At 39.1% G+C, this 27,181-nt stretch overlaps 1 protein-coding gene across 2 annotated transcripts in view; it reads left to right on the top strand.

Annotated features, from left to right (window-relative positions):
* LOC133616116 (synaptotagmin-7-like) overlaps positions 1-27,181 on the top strand; it is a 463,372-nt gene that overhangs the window by 314,965 nt on the left and 121,226 nt on the right. For both annotated transcript variants that reach the window (XM_061975228.1, XM_061975227.1), the window contains one exon: positions 17,456-17,578. In XM_061975228.1, the coding sequence (XP_061831212.1) occupies positions 17,456-17,578 (123 nt within the window). The remainder of the gene's footprint in view (positions 1-17,455; positions 17,579-27,181) is intronic.

Genomic DNA, 27,181 nt, shown 5'->3' with positions numbered 1-27,181 from the left:
CATATTTGTAACAGTGTTAAACGTGTTTATACGGCCACCCTCAGTGTGACCTGTGTGGCTGTTGATCAAGTATGTCTTGCAGTCACTTACGTGTGTGTACAGAAGCCAAATACAACATGTGACTGAGCTGGCACGCTGTTTGTACAGGTTGTAGAGGGCGCCAAAGGCAGTGCCATCACGGCACGCCCTTGATATTGTTGTTTGGGTGAAAATCGGCAGACATTCGAGAGAATAGTTGCTCTGTAATTCGGGAGTCTCCCGGAAAAATCGGGAGGGTTGGCAAGTATGACGCTGTCAAGCGTCATTCATATATAACTCGCGGACCGCACTAACATTACATTTTCATATTAAGGTGCGGGCCGCAAAATAACGTCTCGCAGGCCGCAATTGGCCCGTGGGCAGCAATTGGCGTGTCTGAGACCCCTGGTTTAAAGGGTTCTTAAAACCCGGTCCAGTCCAGATTATGTCCAGGTCGGGCTCAGCAACACACACCTTCATTTATGTACACTCAAATTAGGGAACACAACAACAGATTGCATATAATCTATGAACAAAATTACAAAGTGCAATTTTAATGTTGATGATGTGTATTTCTTAAAAGAAAAATAATAGAAGTTATGGCAAGCGCAAAAAGTGTTGTTCATTTCAAGTATTTTCCCTGAAATACGCATTGAGGCTTTAAGTGTGTTTTTTTCGATTACTCGATTAATTGAACAAACTAATCAGTAGATTACACGATAATTAAAATAATTGATAGCTGCAGCCCTAATTTGTTATGCGCATTGTTGAGCCGCACAATAACCAAAAGGATACACCAAAACCGGGGCAAACATTTGGCAAAAAGTTTCGCAGAAAACCAAATCATGCGGAAAAGTTGGGAAGTACGAAAACAAAAAGTCATAGTTTATTATGTCCTTCATATTACTAACAAAAAAAGGCCCACTTAAGTTGACGTCAACATAAGATACGACATACCGTATTTTTCAGACTTAAAAATCGTCATCTTTTTGGTACGTGGTGTAATGATAACTGTGACCTGTAGATGGCAGTCACACATAAGAGATAAGTGTGGACTGCAGGTTGACACCTGTTAAATAAATGACACTAGCAAGTACCCCTAAGCAAGGAAGACCAAAATCGGATGTTTCATCGAGAATATAGAACATTACACACGGCGCTGTAGTCAGACGTACTTTGCTTCAAAATCCATTCATTTTATACCGCATGTCCCTCTCAGTGGTCACGGGGGGTGGCTGGAGCCTATCTCAGCAGCATTCGGGCGGAAAGCGGGGTACACCCTGGACAAGTCGCCACCTCATCGCATGGCCAACACAAATAGACAGACAACATTCACACTCGAGCCAATTTTAGTGTTGCCTATCAACTTATCCGCAGGTGCATATTTTTGGAGATAGGAGGAAGCCGGAGTACCCGGAGGGAACCCACGCAGTCACGGGGAGAACGCCCGGGGATCGTACCCAGGACTTTCTTATTGTTAGACACGATCACTAACCCTGTGTCACCATGCTGGTGTGCTTCAACATGCGGGTATTATTATGGTGTGTGTATAAGGACCTTAAAATGTCACATATTAGGAGATCTTATCTCGCGTTTTGTTTCGCAAAATTATGCAAAATTGTAGTCTGCACTGTAGTCAATAAGCTCTTTCTTTTTCTCCTACCTCTTGTTGTGGGGAATTCATCCTCCGCTGTTGCCATTTCTAATATAAAGTAGCTTATAGTTCTAACTTCTGTAAGTAGACTCGATACGGAAGCACTAACAACTACGACTACAACAAAGATGACGGGGAGAAGACGCTGTTGAAGTAGAGACACGACAATAAAATTGCCCAAAATACGGCGCATCTACTTGAAGATGGTCTGTAAAACATAATCTATGCAACATTTTGACCAAAGAACCACCATTACATGTTATGCACTGTAGACCAGTGTTTTTCAACCTTTTTTGAGCCAAGGCACATTTTTTCCGTTGAAAAAATCCGGAGGCACACCACCAGCAGAAATCATTAAAAAACGAAACTCAGTTGACAGTAAAAAGTTGTTGTCACAATTGTTGGATATGACTTTAAACCATAACCAACCATGCATCACTATAGCTCTTGTCTCATGACCTGTCACATCACACTGTGACTTATTTTGAGTTTTTTGGTGTTTTCCTGTGTGTAGTGTTTTAGTTCTTGTCTTGCGCTCCTATTTTGGTGTTTTTTTTCTCTTTTTTTGGTGTTTTCCTGTAGCAGTTTCATGTCTTCCTTTGAGTGATACTTCCCACATCTACTTTGTTTTAGCAATCAAGAATATTTCAATTGTTTTTATCATTCTTTGTGGGGACATTGTTGATTGTCATGTCATGTTCGGGATGTACGTTGTGGACGCGGTCTTTGCTCCACAGTAAGTCTTTGCTGTCGTCCAGCATTCTGTTTTTGTTTACTTAGTAGCCAGTTCAGTTTTAGTTTTGTTCTGCATAGCCTTCCCTAAGCTTCAATGCCTTTTCTTAGGGGCACTCACCTTTTGTTTATTTTTGGTTTAAGCATTAGACACCTTTTTACCTGCACACTGCCTCCCGCTGTTTCCGACATCTACAAAGCAATTAGCTGCCTGCTGCCACCTATAGATATGAAAGAGTATGACATAGTTACTCTGCCGAGCTGTAGACAGCACCGATACTCAACAACAACACATTATTTGCAGACTATAATTACTGGTTTGCAAAAAATATTTTTAACCCAAATAGGTGAAATTAGATAATCTCCCACGGCACACCAGACTGTATCTCACGGCACACTAGTGTGCCGCGGCACAGTGGTTGAAAAACACTGATGTAGACCATAAGGAAGTGTCTAAAATGTAGAAAAAATTCATAATATGAACCCTTTAATGCGCCTCATAATTTGGTGTACAAATAGACCGGAATAGACCCGCCCATCGGCAGTGCGCCTTATAATCCTGTAGAATAGAATAGAGTTTTATTTGTCATTATTACAGTGAACAGGTTCAAAGAACAACGAAATGTGCGCCCTTTGTCTGAAAAATGCGGTACTGTAAACTTTGGAAAGCAAATGGATTATTCCTCTTAATAATTGGAATGTTTTGGAGAACAACTTTAATGAATGTGTTATGTTTTATATGATTATGATTATGATTATTGCAGCCAATGTTATTAATTTAAAAAAAAAAAAAACAGGATACAAATACACTTTTGGCAAAAACTGAAGTGTATGGGGAAAAGCAGTATAAAAATAGAAAGCACCAAATAAATGGGCATGAAGGGATAACATTCCAAACAAGAGATTACAGCTCACAGGTCAGCAGGACGGCATCAGAAGGAGATTAGCACTGCAGGAAAGCACAAAAAGGCAGTTGAACGTCTACTGAAAAGCGGAGTTTAAAAGCTTTGCCACAAGATTGTAGCAACAGGAGGTGCAGCATGAAAAGCTAAACTAAGTCTTCATAGCACAAGAAGAAGTAGCAGGGGCCGGTAACTACTGGAGCTGCAGACCCACCTGAGGTAAATAGTTCCATTATCCCTAATAGGAAGCAGGTTTGCTACGTTTAACTGAAGTCAAGGGGTGAAACTAAACACAACACAGGAACTAGCGGAACAAAATATAAGCACAATACAACTTTCTGGCCATCTCTTCGACTGTGTCTACCCCCCGTCAACCATGTTGTAGTTGTTGGCGCTTTTAAATGGAGTCTACTGACAGATATTATATATACAGTACAGGCCAAAATTTTGGACACACCTTCTCATTCAATGCGTTTTCTTTATTTTCATGACTATTTACATTGTAGATTGTCACTGAAGGCATCAAAACTATGAATGAACATGTGGAGTTATGTGCTTAACCATAAAGGGTGAAATAACTGAAAATATTGTCTGTATTCTAGTTTCTTCAAAATAGCCACCCTTTGCTCTGATTACTTTTTTGCACACTCTTGGCATTCTCTCGATGAGCTTCAAGAGGTAGTCACCTGAAATTGTTTTCACTTCGCAGGTGTCATATTTTTGATGCCTTCAGAGACAATCCCTCCATCCATCCATTTTCTACCGCTTGTCCCTTTTGGGGTCGCGGGTGGCACTGGAGCCTTTCTCAGCCGCATTCGGGCGGAAGGCGGGGTACACCCTGGACAAGTCGCCACCTCATCACAGGGCCAACACAGATAGACAGACAACATTCACACTCACATTCACACACTAGGGCCAATTTAGTGTTGCCAATCAACCTATCCCCAGGTGCATGTCTTTGGAGGTGGGAGGAAGCCGGAGTACCCGGAGGGAACCCACGCAGTCACGGGGAGAACATGCAAACTTCACACAGAAAGATCCCGAGCCCGGGATTGAACTCAGAACTACTCAGGACCTTCGTATTGTGAGGCACATGCACTAACCCCTCTTCCACCGTGCTGCCCTCAGAGACAATCAACAAGGTAAATAGTCTTGAAAATAAAGAAAACGCATTGAAATGAGATATATATATATATATATATATATATATATATAGTACAGGCCAAAAGTTTGGACACACCTTCTCATTTCAATGTGTTTTCTTTATTTTCAAGACTATTTACCTTGTTGATTGTCACTGAGGGCATCAAAACTATGACACCTGGAAAGTGAAAACCAATTCAGGTGACTACCTCTTGAAGCTCATTGAGAGAATGCGAGAGTGTGCAAAAAAGTAATCAGAGAAAAGGGTGGCTATTTTGAAGAAACTAGACTATAAAACATGTTTTCAGTTGTTTCACCTTTTATGGTGGACTCGTCAGACCACAGAACACTTTTTCACTTTGTATCAGTCCATCTTAGATGAGCTCAGGCCCAGCGAAGCAGACGGCGTTTCTGGGTGTTGTTGATAAACGGTTTTCGCCTTGCATAGGAGTGTTTTAACTTGCACTTACAGATGTAGCGACTAACTGTAGTTACTGACAGTGGGTTTCTAAAGTGTTCCTGAGCCCATGTGGTGATATCCTTTACACATTGATGTCGCTTGTTGATGCAGTACAACCTGAGGGATCGAAGGTCACGGGCTTAGCTGCTTACGTGCAGTGATTTCTCCAGATTCTCTGAACCCTTTGATGATATTACGGACTGTAGATGGTGAAATCCCTAAATTTCTTGCAATAGCTGGTTGAGAAAGGTTTTTCTTAAACTGTTCAGCAATTTGCTCACGCATTTGTTGACAAAGTGGTGACCCTCGCCCCATCCTTGTTTGTGAAAGACTGAGCATTCCATGGAATCTACTTTTATACCCAATCATGGCACCCACCTGTTCCCAATTTGCATGTTCACCTGTGGGATGTTCCAAATAAGTGTTTGATGAGCATTCCTCTTTATCAGTATTTATTGCCACCTTTCCCAACTTCTTTGTCACGTGCTGCTGACATCAAATTCTAAAGTTAATGATTATTTGCAAAAAAATAAAATCAAATATGTTGTCTTTGTAGCATATTCAATTGAATATGGGTTGAAAATGATTTGCAAATCATTGTATTCCGTTTATATTTACATCTAACACAATTTCCCAACTCATATGGAAACGGGGTTTGTACAAAGAGCGAGTAGATAGTTGGTGTTGACAGAACACAATATAGGTAAGAATGTGTCCTTGGACCAGTGTACCATGTACTATGTCCTTGTAATGGATGATAAGAATGAATCACACATATGTCGACGAGCCCAGGTGTTTTATTTTGGAACTTGAAATACTGAGGTTATTTGGGGGTTATTGTGTATTTCGAAGGTCACCGAAGTCATGAATTCAGCAGAGCGCCATCTTTTATAGTTTATGCTCGTAGACAGAATAAAATCAAGCTCTTTAATTGTTGCTGCTTTTTGTCTGACAACACAGTTTTAACTGCTTTATTTTGTCTTTTCTTCGGGTTTTATACCAAATAACCCACTTTGACTGCGCACGGGCTAAGATGTCTCACAATACGACGTCCATTTGAGGTTTTACAAGTCATTTTATAGGTCATCAGTAGCTGTGATCTGAAACATCAGAGACATTTCCAAACTGGCATAATTACAGTGACTGAATGAACTAAAGGCTTGAAATGGAAGAGATAACTCATTCATCATTTATAGTGATTCATTTGATGTGACGTGCATTGTATTAAGATCCGTGACAAGTTTCTGCCTGTCGAACTGATAAAACTCCGCTGTTATATTGGGATCCTGCACAATAGCTGCCACAGGATCCATGCAATTTAGGAAAAAAAATAATTAACTTTAAAATACATGTTTTACTCAGCAAAAAGCCCTGCACATTGATCTGATTGCATATTTACGAGATAAAATGTAAAAAAAAAAATGGCTCAAACAACCTTGAACAATTGGAAAAATAGCATTTTTATGCCTGTCCTCACTTCCTAAAAGTTAAAGTTAAATGTTAACGTACCACTGATAGTCACACACACACTAAGTGTGGTAAAATTACCCTCTGCATTTGACCCATCCCCTTGTTCCACCCCCTGGGAGATGAGGGGAGCAGTGAGCAGCAGCAGTGGCCATGCTCGGGAATCATTTTGGTGGTTTAACCCCCAATTTTCAACCTTTGATGCTGAGGGAGGTAACGGTTCCCATTTTTATAGTCTTGGGTATGACTCGGCCGGGGTTTGAACTCACGACCTACCGATCTCAAGGCGGACACGCTAACCACAAGGCCACTGAAATGTGACTATACAAGACTTCTACATGAAATATTCTCATTTAAATCCTTCAGAAATGTTTGCTACTCTGTATCCCAATTATACTTTGATTTCATTGATAATTTTTTGGGTTTTCACTCAGTCCTGTTACCATGACACATTTTGCTCTCTGACGAATGTGCACAGGTCACATGGCCCGCGGGAAGTTGCATCATGAGGCCACAATTAGTTAATTCATTTATGGTTCTGCATATTTAAAATCTCAACACAGTCCTGTTACCTCATTTGTTTAGATGATATATTTTTATTTTCAAAATAAATGTTTTAGTTGAATAACAACACACAGTACTATTACTACAAATGCCATGTGGTTGTAATTCATATGTTTGCTATATTCATGCTAAAAACTCACTCCTGTTACAGTACTTTTTGTCCTGTTACTCAAATGAGTCATAATTGGTTTAGGAACCTTGTGCGAAAACGAAATAGAGTTGCCTTGGATGGGCCTGGATACACAGTTCAAAAGTTAATGTCAGCAATTCAACTTCAAATGGAGTCTAACATGTGATATAAACTCATTCCATGCAAGGTGAGATAAGTCAATCCTTCACCTGCTCAGTGGCCTTGTGGTTAGAGTGTCCAGCCTGAGATCGGTAGGTCATACCGAGTCATACCAAAGACTATAAAAATGGGACCCATTACCTCCCTGCTCGGCACTCAGCATCAATGGTTGGAATTGGGGGTTAAATCACCGAAAATGATTCCCGGGCGCGACACTGCTGCTGCTCACTGCTCCCCTCACCTCCCAGGGGGTGAACAAGGGCATGGGTTAATGCAGAGGACACATTTCACCACACCTACTGTGTGTGTGTGACAATCATTGGTACTTTAACTTTAATTTAAGTATTTTAAAGTTAAGTTAAGTTAACTTTAACTTAACTTAACTTTAACTTTGTGTTATGTGTTTAGTTTTCGAAAACCCCAAATGTTCTGAGATTTCCAATTTGCGGTTTTCATAAACTGTAAGCCATAGTCATCAAAATTATATAAAACTTCTTGAAATATCTTGACTTGTATGTTATGAGCCTATATCATCCTAGTTTCACTTTGTAAATCTAATTGCTGGAATAAGCAAACTTTTGCACAATGTTCTAATTTTTCGAGTTTCACCTGTATGTGATTTATCAGATTTAAAGTTTAGAAAAAGACAGCAATGTAAGATATTTTCAACAAGTAAATGGAACAGATTTGGTGGAATGGTCAATACAGTTAGTGAGTGTGCCACACACTCAGTTAGGTCATTTACCCATGTACCGTGTGTGACAGGAAAAGGTCAGCTCCAATCCCCACCTAGTACCAACCTCGTCATGTCCGTTGTGTCCTGAGCAAGACACTTCACCCTTGCTCCTGATGGGTGCTGGTTAGCGCCTTGCATGGCAGCTCCCTCCATCAGTGTGTGAATGTGTGTGTGAATGGGTAAATGTAGAAGTAGTGTCAAAGCACTTTGAGTACCTTGAAGGTAGAAAAGCGCTATACAAGTACAACCCATTTATTTATTTATTTACTTCACTTTTCAAAGGTGTTGCATTAAGTAGAAGCAACCACAAACTGGGAGAAAAAGGCTTTCTCCAAAATGATCTATAAATGTTGCTTTGCATGCTTTTCGGTAAAAATTCCAAACACCTGAAGGTGATTTGTTTGCACTGAAAAAAAACCTTTCTTTTAATCTATAATCTTATTCCTTCATTTGGCTATATCAAAGAACTCCCTACACTTAATCCCTCCCTCCTATGTTCAACACCTGCACTCAGGGCCGGCCCCTGGCATAAATCCAATCCAATCCAATCCACTTTATTTATATAGCATTTAAACAACAAAAATTTTTCCAAAGTGCTGCACAAAAATATTAAAAACAGGATTCAAATATTATCCTTAGCTCCATCATTAATGAGTCCTACTTTTGAACCAATTAATTTTGTGTTGCTCTTGGTGAACAAAAATATATACATATGTACTGTGTATATATATATGTATATATATGTATGTACTGTATATATATATATGTATGTACTGTGTGTATATACATATATATATATATATATATATATATATATATATATATATACATGTACTGTATGTATATATGTATGCATATATATATATATATATATATATGTATACAGTACATATATATGTATATATATACATATATATATGTATATATACATATGTACTGTATGTACATATATATATATATATACAGTACATATGTGTATATATATATATATATATATATATATATATATATATATATATATATATATAGTACAAATGTGTGTATATATATTTATATATATATGACAATCATTGGTACTTTAACTTTAATATATATATATATATATACAGTACATATGTATATATTTCCGTTCACCAAGAGCAACACAATATTAATTGGTTTAAAAGTAGGAATCATTAATTATGAATGGAATATTTTCTTAGCTAGAGCATAAGAAGCTTGTGTACGACTTTCTAAATACGGATTTAACGTTAAGAACGCCCTCTAGATGTGAAATAACCCCCACATAGTTACCTTTACAGGCGAGGGAAGACTGAACTCTCTAGACTGCAGTCAGCCCTAGCGTGTTACACGAGTATTATTAAAGACAGAAAGGGAGCCACAAACAAAATTGTGTTTCGGGCCACAAAAAGCCCGAAACTCCACAAACAGTGGGTCCTGAGTCGGAGAACAAAAAGCAATTTTGCCAGGTTAAAAATGGTTTTAATAAAGTTGGTCTTGGCGCCAAGCCTGCACCGATGTCTGTGAAAATAGGTGCAGTTTTTCAAATAAACGGACTAACCTGTGTAGTAAAAAAAAACGTAACCTCATAGGCAGAGATAATGAACCAATTACAGCGGGACTAAACCGGAGGATTAGAACACATATCAGCAAGACTTGGGCAAAGATTAGATCTGTTTGAAAGAAAACAATTAGGGACACAATAATGACGAGATGTATCAGGTACTTGGGGAAGGAGACGGTCGGACTGAATGGTCACATAAAAAGCACACACACTGTGAATGCAAACGTGCTTTTATCCACAATAAAAACTAAATATAAGATGCTGATAAATACGGCAGGACCTCAACTTACAAGTTTAATTGGTTCTGTGACCGAGCTCTTTACTCAAAACATGTTTATCTCAAATCATTACCTCCTTTGAAATGTATTGAAAACAATGTAATCCCCATCCCCCTTTTATATAACAAATGTAAATGTCTTGTAAAAAAAATAAAAAAAATACAAAATATGTTGTAGTACAAAAAATTGCAGTAGTTTTATGAAGAAATGTAATACTGTACAATATAATATAATGAAATATCTCCTCCCAGCTGCTTCTCTGTCAAACACACCATCTGCAGCTTTTCAGTATTTTCATTGATAAAAGTTTGCCGTTTATTTATTATTTTAACATCCTTGGCTTGTGTGAGACTCATTCTCCTTCAGTATGGTGCAGACTAGTGTTGCCCCGATACCAATATTTTGGTACCGGTGCCAAAATGCATTTCGATACTTTTCTCTAATTTATGATACTTTTCTAAATAAACGGGACCAAAATTGCATTATTTAACAAAAAATCTTACGGTGCAATAAACATATGTTTCTTATTGCAAGTTTGTCCTTAAATAAAATAGTGAACATACTTTTAGTAGTAAGTAAGCAAACAAAGACTCCTAATTTAGTCTGCTGACATATGCAGTAACATATTGTGTCATTTTCCATTCTATTATTTTGTCAAAATTATTAAGGACAAGTGGTAGAAAATGAATTATTAATCTACTTGTTCATTTACTGTTAATATCTGCTTACTTTCTCTTTTAACATGTTCTATCAACACATCATTTATTCTTCTGCTGTTTGGATGCTTTACATTAGTTTTGGATGATACCACAAATTTGGGTATCAATCCGATACCAAGTCGTTACAGGATCATACATTGGTCATATTCAAAGTCCTCATGTGTCCAGGGACATATTTACTCAGTTTATGAACAAAACAAAAAAAAACAAAAAGAAGATGTTGTGATGCCAGAAAATATTGACGTAATCATAGTAGTATCAACTAGATACGGTCCTGTACTTGGTATCATTACAGTGGATGTTAGGTGTAGATCTACCAATGGCGTTTTTGTTTACATTGTGACGCCGGTGAGCGTGTGTAGTGAAGCATGTTTAGCTATTCCTCGTCCTGCAGGGATGATACTTGTAAGAAACATACTTTATTTGTCGCCGTGGGGGCGAGGATTAGTGATTTAGAAGTAGCTACAACACTGCAGACAGCGGAGGGACTTTAGCCGCTAGCTAGCTAGCCATGTCTTAAAGCACCTCTTCCTGAGGGCGTTTCAGTGTTATAACTTCACCTTTATGGTTAGTTTTTAAGCCAAAATGCGTCCGTTCTCCCTTTTCTGTCTACACACTGTGTCTGTTTGTAAGTACTCCGTGATTGTGCACTGCCGAACATGCTCGTCTGCTCGTAAACCAGCAACGACACAAGGTGACGACGACGAAGGGGCGGGGGTGTGGGTTCACCGGTACTTTTTAGTGGCGATATAGTACCGAATATGATTCATTAGTATCGCGGGACTATACTATACTAAAACCGATATACCGTACAACCCTAGTGCAGACTCGCAGTGATACGCTGGAATTGCTTCGCCAGGTTGGCAACATGCTCAGTCATGTTTTGATAACTCACTTGTATAATTCAATGAATATCATCCACTTCTTCTTCTCAGCACTGTCTTTCACGTTGATTCGTTTTCCTTCCAGTGGTTGGATAACAAAATGATGTCGATCTCCAGCTATAAGCTAATGCCAGCGAGTGAGACCTGATGTTTTCGTCAGACCTTACAGGGTTCACTGTGACATTTGCTACACCAACTAATGGCGGGGATGCTTGTTACTTCAGCTTTTGCTTGCAATTAGAAACGTAACAATTAGAAGAGAGATAGCTGTTATTTAAAAACACTCATAAAGGGGAACTGCACTTTTTTGGAATTTTCCATATTGTTCTCAATCAATCAATCAATCAATGTTTATTTATATAGCCCTAAATCACAAGTGTCTCAAAGGGCTGCACAAGCCACAACGACATCCTCGGTACAAAGCCCACATAAGGGCAAGGAAAAACTCACCCCAGTGGGACGTCGATGTGAATGACTATGAGAAACCTTGGAGAGGACCGCATATGTGGGTAACCCCTCCCCCCCCCTCTAGGGGAGACCGAAAGCAATGGATGTCGAGTGGGTCTGACATAATATTGTGAGAGTCCAGTCCATAGTGGATCCAACATAATAGTAAGAGTCCAGTCCATAGTGGGGCCAGCAGGACACCATCCCGAGCGGAGACGGGTCAGCAGCGCAGAGATGTTCCCAGCCGATGCACAGGCGAGCGGTCCACCCCGGCTCCCGACTCTGGACAGCCAGCACTTCATCCATGTTCTCAATCCTTATGCGGGAAGAGGCATGTTTTTTTGGGGGGGTTTTGCATTCTAATTTGTAATAATCGACACGTTCTACGTGACTAGCAATGCTGCTAATGGGGACCATCTATTCTGCCTAGGGCTGGGCGATATATCGATGAACTCGATATATCACGGGTTTGTCTCTGTGCGATATAGAAAATGACTACATCGTGATATTCGAGTATTCGTTCTCACGCAGTTGCTTTTAGCTGCGGGGCATTACATTACATGTGTTTCCCACTCTTTCTTGTCTCTCCTTCTCACAGAGACTTAAACCAAGCGCATCTTCTTACACACGTCACGTGTGCAACGTCGCACGCTCCCGCGGAGCAGACAGGTAGCGACATGGTAATGTTAGCTGTGATGCGAACAGTGAGGTGCGGGTGGTAATACGAGAGAGAGAAAGTGTGAATCTGGTAACAAATGGAGGAAGAAGAATTAGTTCCCAAGAAAAACAGCACAGGATCCATCGTCAGGCGGTGGTTTGGCTTCAAGCGGGAATATGTTCAACATTTATGCGGCAAAAGCGTTGCTACAAAAAGTAGCAACACTGCTAATGTAGCATCATTTGAAAAGTCACCGGCTAGAGAATGAAGAGTGCTTGAAACTCCGCATGTCAACATCTCCGGCCGGTGCCACACCAACAAAATGCCGAAGCAACTCTTTCCAGATCAACACCGTATGAAAAAAAAAAGTCAACAACAGAAGGAGATAACATCCGCAGGAACCTATTACGCAGCTCATTTTTATTTGACATTTATTGAAATATCTTGTGTGACATCATGCACAAAAGTGCACTTTATTTGTTTTAAACTATTGTGGTGGTGTTGTGTACAAAAAGTACATTTTAATTTGTGTTGTTTTGATATGTCATCTCGGTGACATCATTCACTAAAGTGCACTAATAGCTTGTTTTAAAATGTATCTGACAATCTTACACTTTCTGTTTTGAAATGACATGAATGTTTGTGCCACTGCTTAATAACTGTTTAATAAATACACTGTTGGTCAATTGACTTAGTTGTGATTTCCCTCTCTGCGTGAAAGCTTAAAGGCCTACTGACATGCGATTTTCTTATTTAAGCGGGGATAGCAGGTCCATTCTATGTGTCATACTTGATCATTTTGCGATATTGCCATATTTTTGCTGAAAGGATTTAGTAGAGAACATCGACGATAAAGTTCGCAACTTTTGGTCGCTGATAAAAAAAGCCTTGCCTGTACCGGAAGTAGCAGACGAGTAGCGTGACGTCACAGGTTGTGGAGCTCCTCACATCTGCACATTGTTTACAATCATGGCCACCAGCAGAGAGAGCGATTCGGACCGAGAAAGCGACAATTTCCCCATTAATTTGAGCGAGGATGAAAGATTTGTGGATGAGGAAAGTGAGAATGAAGGACTAGAGGGCAGTGGGAGCGATTCAGATAGGGAAGATGCTGTGAGAGGCGGGTGGGACCTGATATTCAGCTGGGAATGACTAAAACAGTAAATAAACACAAATACTCTATTAGCCACAACACAACCAGGCTTATATTTAATATGCCACAAATTAATCCCGCATAACAAACACCTCCCCCCTCCCGTCCATATAACCCGCCAATACAACTCAAACACCTGCACAACACACTCAATCCCACACCTCCCCAAAGTTCATACAGCACATATATTTCCCCAAAGTCACCAAAGTTACGTACGTGACATGCACATAGCGGCACACACGTACGGGCAAGCGATCAAATGTTTGGAAGCCGCAGCTGCATGCATACTCACGGTACCGTGTCTGCGCATCCAACTCAAAGTCCTCCTGGTAAGAGTCTCTGTTGTCCCAGTTCTCCACAGGCCAATGGTAAAGCTTGACTGTCATCTTTCGGGAATGTAAACAATGAAACACCGGCCGTGTTTGTGTTGCTGAAGTCGGCCGCAATACACCGCTTCCCTCCTACAGCTTTCTTCTTTGCTGTCTCCATTGTTCATTGAACAAATTGCAAAAGATTCACCAACACAGATGTCCAAAATACTGTGGAATTTTGCGATGAAAACAGACGATTTAATAGCTGGCCACCATGCTGTCCCAAAATGTCCTCTACAATCCGAGACGACACGCGCTGACGTCATCATACCGAGACGTTTTCAGCAGGATACATACTTGCCAACCCTCCCGGATTTTCCGGGAGACTCCCGAAATTCAGCACCTCTCCCGAAAACCTCCCGGGACAAATTTTCTCCCGAAAATCTCCCGAAATTCAGGCGGACTCAGGTCCATGAGAACCTGAATCCGCTAACCCACAATATAACCAGCATACCTGCCCAATCACGTTATAACTGTAGAATGATGGAGGGCGAGTTCTAGGTTTCTTATGTGGGTTTATTGTTAGGCAGTTTCATTAACGTCCTCCCAGCGCGGCAACAACACACAACAACAGCAGTCACGTTTTGATATACCGTAAAGCAGTTCGTCTGCCGTAAACAGCAATGTTGTGACACTCTTAAACAGGACAATACTGCCATCTAGTGCATTTGATGAAAGCACTTTTGTGCGTGCCACACAGCAATGCATCATCAGAGTTCAGCATGGTTAGAAAAATAGTGACAGAGAATAGAACAAGGATGGACAATTCAACCCTTAACTCAACAATGAGTAGATAAATGGTATGTGTGTGTATATGTGTAAAAAATATGAACACTGAAATTCAAGTATTTATTTTATATATATATATATATATATATATATATATATATATATATATATAATAAAATTAATACATATATATATACGTATATATATATAATAAAATTAATATATATATATGTGTATATGTATATATATATATATATATATAATAAAATTAATATATATATATATACGTATATATATATATAATAAAATTAATATATATATATACGTGTATATATATATATATATATATATATTATATATATATATTATATATATATATGTATATATATATGTATATATATATATATATATATATATATATATATATATATATATATATGTATACATATATATATTATATATATATATGTATATATATATAGCTAGAATTCACTGAACGTCAAGTATTTGTTATATATATATATATATATATATATATATATATATATATATATATATATATATATATATATATATATATATATATACCGGTATATATATATATGAAATACTTGACTTGGTGAATTCTAGCTGTAAATATACTCTTCCCCTTTTTAGCCGCGCCCCCTCCCACCCCGACCACGCCCACCCCCACCTCCCGAAATCGGAGGTCTCAAGGTTGGCAAGTATGGCAGGATATTTCGCGCGAAATTTAAAATTGCACTTTAGTAAGCTAACCCGGCCGTATTGGCATGTGTTGCAATGTTAAGATTTCATCATTGATATATAAACTATCAGACTGCGTGGTCGGTAGTAGTGGGTTTCAGTAGGCCTTTAAAATGAGCATACAGTATATTAATGCAGTTTGAACAAGAATGCTTTAATGTAGACACATAGAATCATCATACTGCTGTGATTATATGCATCAAGTGTTCATTCAAGGCTAAGGCAAACTATCGAGATATATATCGTGTATCGTGACATGGCCTAATAATATCGAAATATTAATAAAAGGCCATATCGCCCAGCCCTAATTCTGCCTCTAAATCAGTTTAAAAATGCATCCAAAAACCACCAACATTACTTCATTTATGTTCTGTAACCTGTATAATAACCAAGCTGTATTTGTAAGGGACAAAACTGTTTTTCTAGCAAAGTAACCCATCGTCTTTTGACGGCATGCTAAGGTACTAGCTGTAAGATAGCTTCTGCATCATCAGCTGAATTGCTGACAGTGTATGTAGTTGTAATAACTAGAATATTGTGTTGCATGTATCATGATCAATATTATAGTGACTCACTCAATGGACATTTGTGGCCGGGGGACGTTATTTCCAGTTGATTTTGGGTAGGTGGTAAAAAGTTTCTACCACTGCAGGGTTTGTTAGCGCAAACACAAAACAGTTTGTCTTTTGTTGTGATGCAGTTTCTTTAAACAGCGTCCTTCTTGCCGGATACAAAAAGTGTTTCCATCGATAATAACATTGTTGGCCACCCAGTGCAGCGGAAGCACTCCATTTCTGTCGGCATAGTTTGACTCCAAGCTACACTTTTACAACACCAAGTCAATTGTCCAAAAACAGCCCTTTTGGTTGTCTATTACTAAGTCTGCCATGATGAGCAACCACAAGTGTTTAGTTGCCGGATGTAAGAACACACATTTGTTGACGGAAAAAGGAAATGCGTTGCTATGGGCACTAAAATAAATGTGCCCAGCAAACAAGTTCTGGTAATGCTCAAAATGACCAAAATACGGTAAATACATATATATATACTGTATATATATATATATATATCTATATATATATATATATATATATATCTGTATATATTCGTTATACAGTGCTCAATACTGGGGTAGAGCGGAATATACGTTAGGTCAGAAAAAACACAGAGGGAAACCTGCGAAACAGGCTTGTAGGGATGATATAGCCTCTGTGGGGTTTTTGTCTGACCTAACATATATATAAATATATATATATATATATATATATATATATATATGTATACAAAAATATATATATATATGTATACAAACATATATATATATATATATAAAAATATATGTATACAAAAATATATATATATGTATACAAACATATATATATATATATACAAAAATATATATATATGTATACAAACATATATATATATATATATATATATATATATATATATGTATATATATATGTATATATATGTTTGTATACATATATATATTTTTGTATACATATATATATATTTTTTTTTTATATATATATATATATAGTGTGTATGTATGTATACATATATATATATATATATATATATATATATATATATATATATAGTGTGTATGTATGTATGTATATATGTATGTATATATGTTTATAAGCGCTTTTCCCCCCCCCCTTTAGAATACTGAAAAAGACAGGTGTGTTCTTGTCTCTCATAATATTTGTGAATTGTGAATAATTCCCCTCTAAGTTGGGGTACCACTGCTGTACATGCAGGGTTTCATAGTTCCTCACGCCGCTAACAACTCAGCACAGATGGAGATGTACAGATGTAATTAAAAATTGGATCCTCACAACATTTTATCTCTCTCTCTTCCTGTACTTGTCCATGTGTGTGTTTGTTTGTGTGACGTCTTACGTGTCCGTGTCCAGCGAGGGAAAGATGGTTGTTCTGTCTCTCGCGATCGGACTGGCCGAACAGGACGACTTCGCCAACCTGCCTGACCTACAGGAAGCCCCGGCTAGCAAAGAGAACGAAACCACGCCAGAGAAGCGGTAAATGGAAACGTGTGAAAGTGATTCGGTGGGACCGAAAGAGAGTCTGAGGTGGTTGTGTGTCATAAAAGACTGAATGAGGTCACGCTTTAATTGATATTCATTCTGCTCAGGGAGCTTGTGATGAAACTCTGAGCTACCTGAGGTAACTTCTGAAAATTGGCTTTTCATTTCATCATGCACACATGCAGTATTTACAACGGTACCTCAGTTTTTATTAGTACACTCGTCCCTCGCTACAAATATCGTAGGCTTTCCTGCATTGCAGATAATTGTGGATTATTTTCCATAGTTTGAAAATAACAATATCCATGACTTTTAGTAATGCTACACGTTAACACTCATAATGCTAACAGTTGGCATGCTAGCAAGACAGCTTCATGTAAAAATCTCCTTGAATGTTAGTTTTATATCTACGAAATTAGCCAAAATGCTAACAGTTAGCATACTAACTGTTATTTTGAAGCACTCACACAATGTAATTACAGTCGTCTCTTGCCACTTTGTGCTTCAAATTTTGGGGCTTCACTACATCAGGGATTTTTTAAAGCATATTGCACATGTTTTTTTGCCTAACTTAAGTATTCAATTAAATAATTCCTGTTAAGTGTTGCTACTGTTATTTGCGCATTTGCGATATGTCCCGAAAATTTGAAATCAAACAACGGAGGAATGGCCAAGATAATTATAAAACATTCTTGCTCCAAACGAGCCGTTTGGAATTTGAGACTTTAGTGACTTATTTTACCTTAGTTATGTCAGCAGATATCTCCATATACACTTATTTTTCCACTATAGTCAATTGCATTGGTTTTCACCAAAATATCTCATATTTACAGACTTACAGAGTACTGTATTTTCCGGACTATAAGGCACACTTAAAATCTTTTTTTTCTCTCTAAACTCGACAGTATTATTATTATAACCCGGTGCACCTAATGTACGGAATAATTCTGGTTTTGCTTACCGACCTCGAAGCTATTTTATTTTGTACATACTGTAATGATAAGTGTGACCAGTAGATGTCAGTCAAACATAAGAGATACATGTAGACTGCAATGTGATGGCAGTCACACAGCCGCAACGCTTGATGGATTGTACTGTGCTTCAACATACAAGTATTATTATGGTGTGTGTATAAGGTAAAACATATTATCTGGCTTTTTGTTTCGCAATATTATGCAAAAGCAACTTTTTTTACCTTCTGGTACCTGCTGATCTGTATTTGGGATCTGCATAAGTCCTGAAAAATTGTGCACGTCCGCCTTTGTAGTCAGTGCCGACACCGTAGTCGATAAGTTTCTTATTTTTCTCTATCTTCTTGTTATGGGACATTCATCCTCCCCTGTTGCCATTTCTAATATAAAGTAGTGTAAAGTTATTTCTTATATCTGCCATGAAAGCACTAAAACGTACCGGTGTAGTGAGTTTACATTATTCACCCAAGGAACTTTAGTTATTAGAGAGTTTTGGTCGGACGGTTTTTCACGGGACACATTTCCGGCGGATGAGGAGATACTGCTCCTTTATTGATTTAAGTAAAGTTTGAATGTCATTAAAACAGTTAGCTCCATCTTTTGACACTTCTTCCACTCCCGTCCTTGCACGCTACACCGCTACAACACAAATGACGCTGCCGAAGGTGAGCCACGTAAATAAGAACGGCCACAAAACGGCGCATCCTGAAGCGACTGTCAGAAAACATAATCTATGCAACATTTTGACCAAAGAACCCCCATTACATGTTATGTAGACCACATGTGTTTTCAATTCAGAAAAAAAATATATATAATATGACTCCTTTTACTGTGCGCTTTATATATGAAAAAAGATTGAAAATAGACCATTCATCGACGGTGCGCCTTATAATCTGGTGTGCCCTATGGTCCCGAAAATACGGTAGGTCTTTATGAAAGTCTCTAAAAAGAAGGAATTTTTAAAAAAAGTAAAATGAAAGTTACAAAATATTGACCCAGTGATGTCTAAACCTTCTGTGACGTGGGGGCACTATCCACCAAGCAGGTTTAGGCAGCCGACCTACGAGCGTAACTTTTTCGAAAGAGTAAAAATATATAAGGACTTCTACATGACGCAATCTCGGGAATTGTAGTGATCGGTATTTTATGGACCCCACTGATCGCCTTATATCAATCTTTGAGGGTATGGTAGAGGTTTACCTAAAGAGAGCTTTGCAGGAGTCTATCTTGTTGTAAGGCGCACTGGCTCATACATGCTAAAATACTTCGCTGTACAGGCCAGTCAGAGGAAGGGGCCCGCTCCAAACTGTTCCCACAAGGTTGGGAGCATGGAATTGTCCAAAATGTTTTGGTATCTTGGAGCATTTAAAGTTCCTTTCACTGGAACTAAGGGGCCAAGCCCAACTCCTGAAAAACAACCCCACACCATAATTCCTCCTCCACCAAATTTCACACTCGGCACAATGCAGTCCGAAATGTACCGTTCTCCTGGCAACCTTCAAACCCATGACAGTTCCACGCTGGAAATCACTGAGCTCTTGAGAGCAGCCCGTTCTTTCACAAATGTTTGTAGAAACAGTCTCCATGCCTAAGTGCTTGATTTTATACACCTGTGTGGTTGTAGCTGTGAGTGTCAAGTTGACCAAGTGTTTGCAGAACAAGTTTTCAGTACATGAAGGTCCATTTGTCCATTTGTAATTACTCAAGACGTGACAAAGTATTTCCACGTCGTTGTCGTGTTTTAGTGGCCGTCCGACGGCCATAGCAATGATGCTTGGGGGATCCCTCAGGGTAATCTACAATAATCTATAGTAGAACACACTAAAGGGTGAACAGATTTTGATGTATTAATGTATGTATGTATTAATATTAATCCTACTCCGCGGGAACTTGTTTATCACGACTAGGCCTGGAACCAATTGGCTACAAAAAACGATGGACGACTGTAATCCGTTCCAAAAACGTCAGACAAACACTAAATCGTATGAAAATGTAAGCAACTTTTCCCAAAATAAATTAAATAAATCTAAATAATCCGTTCCAAACACATACAATTTGAATACAAAACACACGTCTACAACACAAATATATCCTATTGCGTACCACAAGGATCAATACTGAGACCAAAATTGTTAAATTTGTATACAAACGACATTTGTAAAGTTACAAAAGACTTAGAGTTAATATTATTCACAGACAATACAACTGTGTTTTGTTCAGGAGAAAACACACAGAAGCTAATACAAATAATAACAGAAGAAATTATTAAATTAAAGGGGAACATTATCACAATTTCAGAAGGGTTAAAACCATTAAAAATCAGTTCCCAGTGGCTTATTTTATTTTTCGAAGTTTTTTTCAAAATTTTACCCATCACGCAATATCCCTAAAAAAAGCTTCAAAGTGCCTGATTTTAACCATCGTTATATACACCCGTCCATTTTCCTGTGACGTCACACAGTGATGCCAATACAAACAAACATGGCGGATAGAACAGCAAGGTATAGCGACATTAGCTCGGATTCAGACTCGGATTTCAGCGGCTTAAGCGATTCAACAGATTACGCATGTATTGAAACGGATGGTTGTAGTATGGAGGCAGATAGCGAAAACGAAATTGAAGAAGAAACTGAAGCTATTGAGCCATATCGGTTTGAACCGTATGCAAGCAAAACCGACGAAAATGACACGACAGCCAGCGACACGGGAGAAAGCGAGGACGAATTCGGCGATCGCCTTCTAACCAACGATTGGTATGTGTTTGTTTGGCATTAAAGGAAACTAACAACTATGAACTGGGTTTACAGCATATGAAATACATTTGGCAACAACATGCACTTTGAGAGTGCAGACAGCCCATTTCAGGCGCGCTAAGAACATATATTTTTCCACGATTTCAGCACTCAGGTTAACCATACCTAAATAGACACAAAATACTGCATTACACAAGACTACCCGAATGTACTCGAATTATTGAAAAAAATAAATGTTTTTAAGCTAAATTATTGGTAAACACAGTTTATGTATAATCCATCCATCCATTTTTTACCGCTTATTCCCTATATTCTGTAGACATACCCTCATCCGCTCTCTTTTCCTGAAAGCTGATCTGTCCAGTTTTGGAGTTGATGTCAGCATCTGCTTTGAGTGTCGCAGGATATCCACACATTCTTGCCATCTCTGTCGTAGCATAGCTTTCGTCGGTAAAGTGTGCGGAACAAACGACTGACCCTTTCGTCGGCTTTCCCCACACCCTCGTATTTTGAACAAATTCCGTCCAATATCTTGCCACTTTCGCATCTTTGGGCCACTGGTGCAACTTGAATCCGTCCCTGTTTGTGTTGTTACACCCTCAGACAACACACCGACGGAAGTGAGAAAATGGCGGATTGCTTCCCGATGTGACGTCACGTTGTTACGTCATCGCTCCGAGAGCGAATAATAGAAAGGCGTTTAATTCGCCAAAATTCACCCATTTAGAGTTCGGAAATCGGTTAAAAAAATATATGGTCTTTTTTCTGCAACATCAAGGTATATATTGACGCTTACATAGGTCTGGTGATAATGTTCCCCTTTAAAGAGATTGTTCGATAAAAACAGACTATCCTTAAATCTTAGTAAAATGTAAATAATGTTAGTGGTTTCCAGTATAAGAGAAAGTCAAACACACATAGAAAAATAACTAAATATATCCTGAAGAACTAAATAGAAGAGAAAAATCGAACTTAAAACATTCGTACGCACGTACAACACTTAAAAACATTTAGCATATCCATCCATCCATCCATCCATGTTCTACCGCTTATTCCCTTTGGGGTTGCGGGGGGTGCTGGAGCCTATCTCAGCTACAATCGGGCGGAAGGCGGGGTACACCCTGGACAAGTCGCCACCTCATCGCAGGGCCAACACAGATAGACAGACAACATTCACACTCACATTCACACACTAGGGCCAATTTAGTGTTGCCAATCAACCTATCCCAGGTGCATGTCTTTGGAGGTGGGAGGAAGCGGGCATATCAGTATGTGGAATTCAATTATGGAATGGTTTAAGTAAAAAAAATCAAACAATGTGCTAATATGATCCAGTTTAAGAAACTGTTCAAACCTAAAGTGTTAACTAAGTACAAAGAAGAAGAACCATAATTAACTTTTTAAAATTATTGATAATCTCATTCATCTCATTATATGAAATACAACTTACTTCACTATTTATTATGTTGTTGTTGTTTTTTTTATGGAGTATATTGTGAGCAAATTAAGAACAGGAAGTGCACATAGGTGTTAGCAATTTCTATGAAATGGAAAAGAGGTAGGATTAAATAAACTCTGCATCTACCTTCTCCTTTTTGAACATGTTGAAAAGAGAAACAGGAAATTGTGATGTATCATGTTGTAACTGTGTGCATGTTCAAAATAAACGCAAACCATAAACCATTTTACAGAGAATAATTATAGATTTGCATGGAAAATAAAGTGAAACACATACAAATGGATACTTACAGAGAATAATTATAGATTTGCATGGAAAATAAAGTGAAACACCTACAAATGGTGACTCAAATAAATACATTTAACATCACTTGTATTTTTACTATTAAATCAAATTAATCTTTATTTATACAGCACTACTCATATACTGTACATGCAAGTGGCAACACAAAATGCTTTACACTAAAAAAAGAAATAAGAAGAAAACCCATGCAGTACATACAAACACACACACACACACACACACACACACACACACACACACACAGTACTATTTACCATAACAAAAACTAAACCCCTGACAATTGGGGAAAATTTCAACTGTCGAGACATCCACACTGGAGAATACCTAAATTTAAAGTCATCTAAAAATAGTATTAAATGTATAATAATATATAGGTAAAAATTAAATATAAATCATATATCAATCAAACATATCATAGCCGTAATAACAGCAATAAAGACTCTTGTGGCAAACTATTGAATTATTTCATAAATGCAGTAGTGTTTCTCACCTTCTTTATCAAAGTGTTGGCCCCATGGTGGATTATATCACAGTCCTAAAAAAACATCCGCAAAGTTGGGCTGTATGAATACGAAGAATATATAGGAAAACAGGAGGCAATTGTTAGTGCAACTTTCCGTCAAAAGCCAAATCATACAAAAAGTTGGTAGTACAAAAACTGAAGTACCACAATATGACCTTTCCACATGTTACTATCAGACATGACTAATACCCAGTGGTATGGAATTTCCAATTTCACAAACATTTACAGGAAAAAGTTGCACAAAACCTCAGACACAGACATATTGTCTCGCGAGGCACCTCAGCTGATCTCGTATTTCACCAAACCCAAGTTTAGTCACAAACAAGGGATTGTATCGGTTTTGCATTTCTTTGGATTTTGGCAATATTTATTCCATGATAAGGACCCGGCCTCATCAAAGGGGCTTTTGGGGGAAAGCACGAAAGAACAGGAGAAGGAATACAGTACTGTGGGACCCGTTTAAGTTTAACAAACTCATCAAGTTCTGGTCCACCGAGATTTTGTTATTGCAAAAAAGTGCTGGCGTGAAAAAACATGGTCAACTGTCTTTGTCAACATAATATTTGAGACCTAAAGGGGCCATTTCTATGAAAAATAGGTCAGTTTATGTCGACGTGTTTTGTAATATTGTTAGCTTCTTCATTATCGCTACAACACCAGCAATATAGCTACTGTCAAGTTACACAGCATTGAAACCTGCACACACTGACTTCCTGTTCAGTGAAAAGTAAGCTTCAAAATGAAAAGAGAACTGCACATTTTTTTACGTTATCGATCATTCACAATCACTATTCGAAACAAGAACACACATTTTTTTCTCTTTTATAGAATGAATAGAATGCCTTTTTATTGTCACTATACACAGGTACAATGAGATTAAAAGCAGCTCCAGTGTCAGTGTGACAGTCTATAAATATGCAAAACATAGGAAGGAAAGAAAATAAATAGTGCAAAAGGAGGTAAGGTGCACAGTCCAGTCCTGAGAACGAAGGTTCTAAATGTGTTGTTTAAATATTAAATATTATTTATATAGAAGCATTCAGACTGTGGGTGGAAAGTAAAAATTGCACACATAGAGGTGCTAAACCAGGGGTGTCAAACTCAAATACAGAGTGGGCCAAAATTTAAAACTGAACAAAGCCGCGGGCCAAGGTTGAACAAATTAACCTTTTAATAGGGACCCAAACAAGCTTTGCATTGAATATTGAACAAGCAAGGCTTATATAACTTTATAGTGACATGCAAAATCGAGTTTCAAATAATAATAATAATTCAAAAATATCAATGGCATATCAAATACAATTTAAACAAAAATTGAATGCCTCTTTTCTATTTGCAGCCTTCTGAGGTAAATATCAACATTAACTTTTTCCACAGGCTAATAAATTTGAAAATAAAATAACAATGAATAAACTAACCAATCAGGACTTTAAACTGCTCAGTTTACAACACACTGATCAAATCTGATGTGCCCAAGCCAGATACCTGCCATCTTTTCTTGGATGCTAATTCATTAATGTTGGGGCTCAGGCTTTGAGATGAGGCAACCTTCATTATCGAACGAAGGTGTTCATCAGTCATTATATCTCATAGCCCACCCGGACCACAGTCTTGGGGGCGTGCCTTAAAAACACTGCCTTTAACGTCCGCTATGAGCTGTCGTCACGTCCGCTTTTCATCCATTTTAACAACGTGCCGGCCCAATCACAATATATGTGCGTCTTCTGTATGAACACATACGGGAATGCATGCATACTTGTTCAACAGCGATACAGGTCACACTGAGGGTGCCCGTATAAACAACTTTAACAATGTTAGAAATATACGCCACACTGTGAATCCACACCAAACAAGAATGACAAACACATTTCGGGAGAACATCCGCACCGTAACACAACATAAACACAACAGAACAAATACCCAGAACCCTTTACAGCACTAACTCTTCCGGGACGCTACAATATACACCCCCGCTACCACCAAACCCAAACCCCCCCAGGGTGAAAGCTGTCCTTGATAATGTTTGTAGCTCTGCTGAGGCAGCGGGAGATGTAAATGTCTGTCAGGGAGAGGAGAGGGCAGCCGATGATCCGCTGTGCTGCCTTTACCACTATCTGGAGCCTCTCCTTGTCTGCAACGGTGCAGCTGCCGTACCAGGCTGTGATGCAGTATGTCAGCAGGCTCTCAATTGATGAGCGGTAGAAGGTCAGCAGCAGGTTGGAGTCCAGGTTGTACTTCTTGAGGACTCTCAGGAAGTTCAGCCGCTGCTGAGCCTTCTTAGTGATGGCAGTAGAGTTCTCTGACCAGGAGATGTTGTCAGAGATAAGGACGCCAAGAGACCGGAAGATGTGGACCCTTTCCACACACTCGCCCTTGATGTAGAGGGGGGCTAGGTCAGTGCTGTGTTTCCTGAAGTCAACGACTATCTCCTTGGTTTTCTTGGTGTTCAGAGCAAGGTTGTCCTCTGAGCACCAGTCTGCCAGCTTCCGGACCTCCTTTCTGTAGGCTCCCTCGTCCCCCTTTGAGATGAGTCCGACCACCGTGGTGTCATCCGTGAACTTCAGTATGAGGTTGTTGTTGTGGGTCGGACTGCAGTCGTAGGTATAGAGGCAGTACAGAAGAGGGCTCAGCACACAGCCCTGTGGGGAGCCGGTATTCAACGGCAGGACAGCATGACTGCCTGGGCCAGGGAGGGATTGAAGATCCTGGTAAAGGTGGAGGTGAGCTGGTGGGTGCACGCTCTGACCACCTTGCCAGGAACTCCGTCTGGGCCAGCAGCTTTCCTGGGGTTCACTGTCAGGAGTACCCCTCTGACATCATGCTCCTGTACAGTCAGTGGGGTGGTGGAGAAGCCTGGAGGGGGTGGGGGCAGGGCTGGAACAGATGAGTGCTGCTGTGGTGTCTTGAAGCTAGCAAAGAAGCTATTTAGCTCCTCTGCTAGCGGCGCACTCAGGTCTGCTGTTGACACATCACAGCCTCTGAAGTTGGTGATGTGGTGTATGCCTCGCCAGACCTCTCGTGAGTTGTTGCTGGACAGGTGGGACTCCATACTCATGCTGTGGTCTGCCTTAGCTTTTTTAATTCCTTTCTTCAGGCCAGCTCGAGCAGCCCTGTACAGAGCTCTGTCACCTGACCTGAAAGCAGCGCTGGTCATCCAGGGTTTCTGGTTAGTGAAAACGCGGATGATTTTATCGAGAGTCACATTCCCAATGCAGAACTTGATATAGTGCAGTACCGTTCCTGTGTAAGTCTCCAGATCCTGGTGTTCAAATAAGTCTGTATGGCTGAAACAGTTCTGTATGTCTGACGTAGCATTTTCAGGCCAGGTTGTAATTGTCTTCATGGTGGGTCTGACTTTGCGTCTGAGGGGGGGAGTAGGCTGGAGAGAGCAGGGGGGAAAGATGGTCTGACTGGCCGAGATGGGGGAGGGGTGTGGCTCTGTATGCGTGCTTGATATTGGTGTAAACATGATCCAGAGTGTTCTCTCTCCTAGTAGAACACTTTACATGTTGGTAAAACTTTGACAGTACAGTCTTTAAGTTGCCCTTATTAAAGTCCCCTGCGATAATGTGAACACCATCCGGGTGG

The sequence above is a fragment of the Nerophis lumbriciformis genome, linkage group LG15, assembly GCF_033978685.3.
Source record: "Nerophis lumbriciformis linkage group LG15, RoL_Nlum_v2.1, whole genome shotgun sequence".
Lineage (NCBI taxonomy): Eukaryota > Metazoa > Chordata > Actinopteri > Syngnathiformes > Syngnathidae > Nerophis > Nerophis lumbriciformis.
Note: the sequence above shows the minus strand (reverse complement) of the source record. Positions and strands in the feature narration are given on the sequence as shown.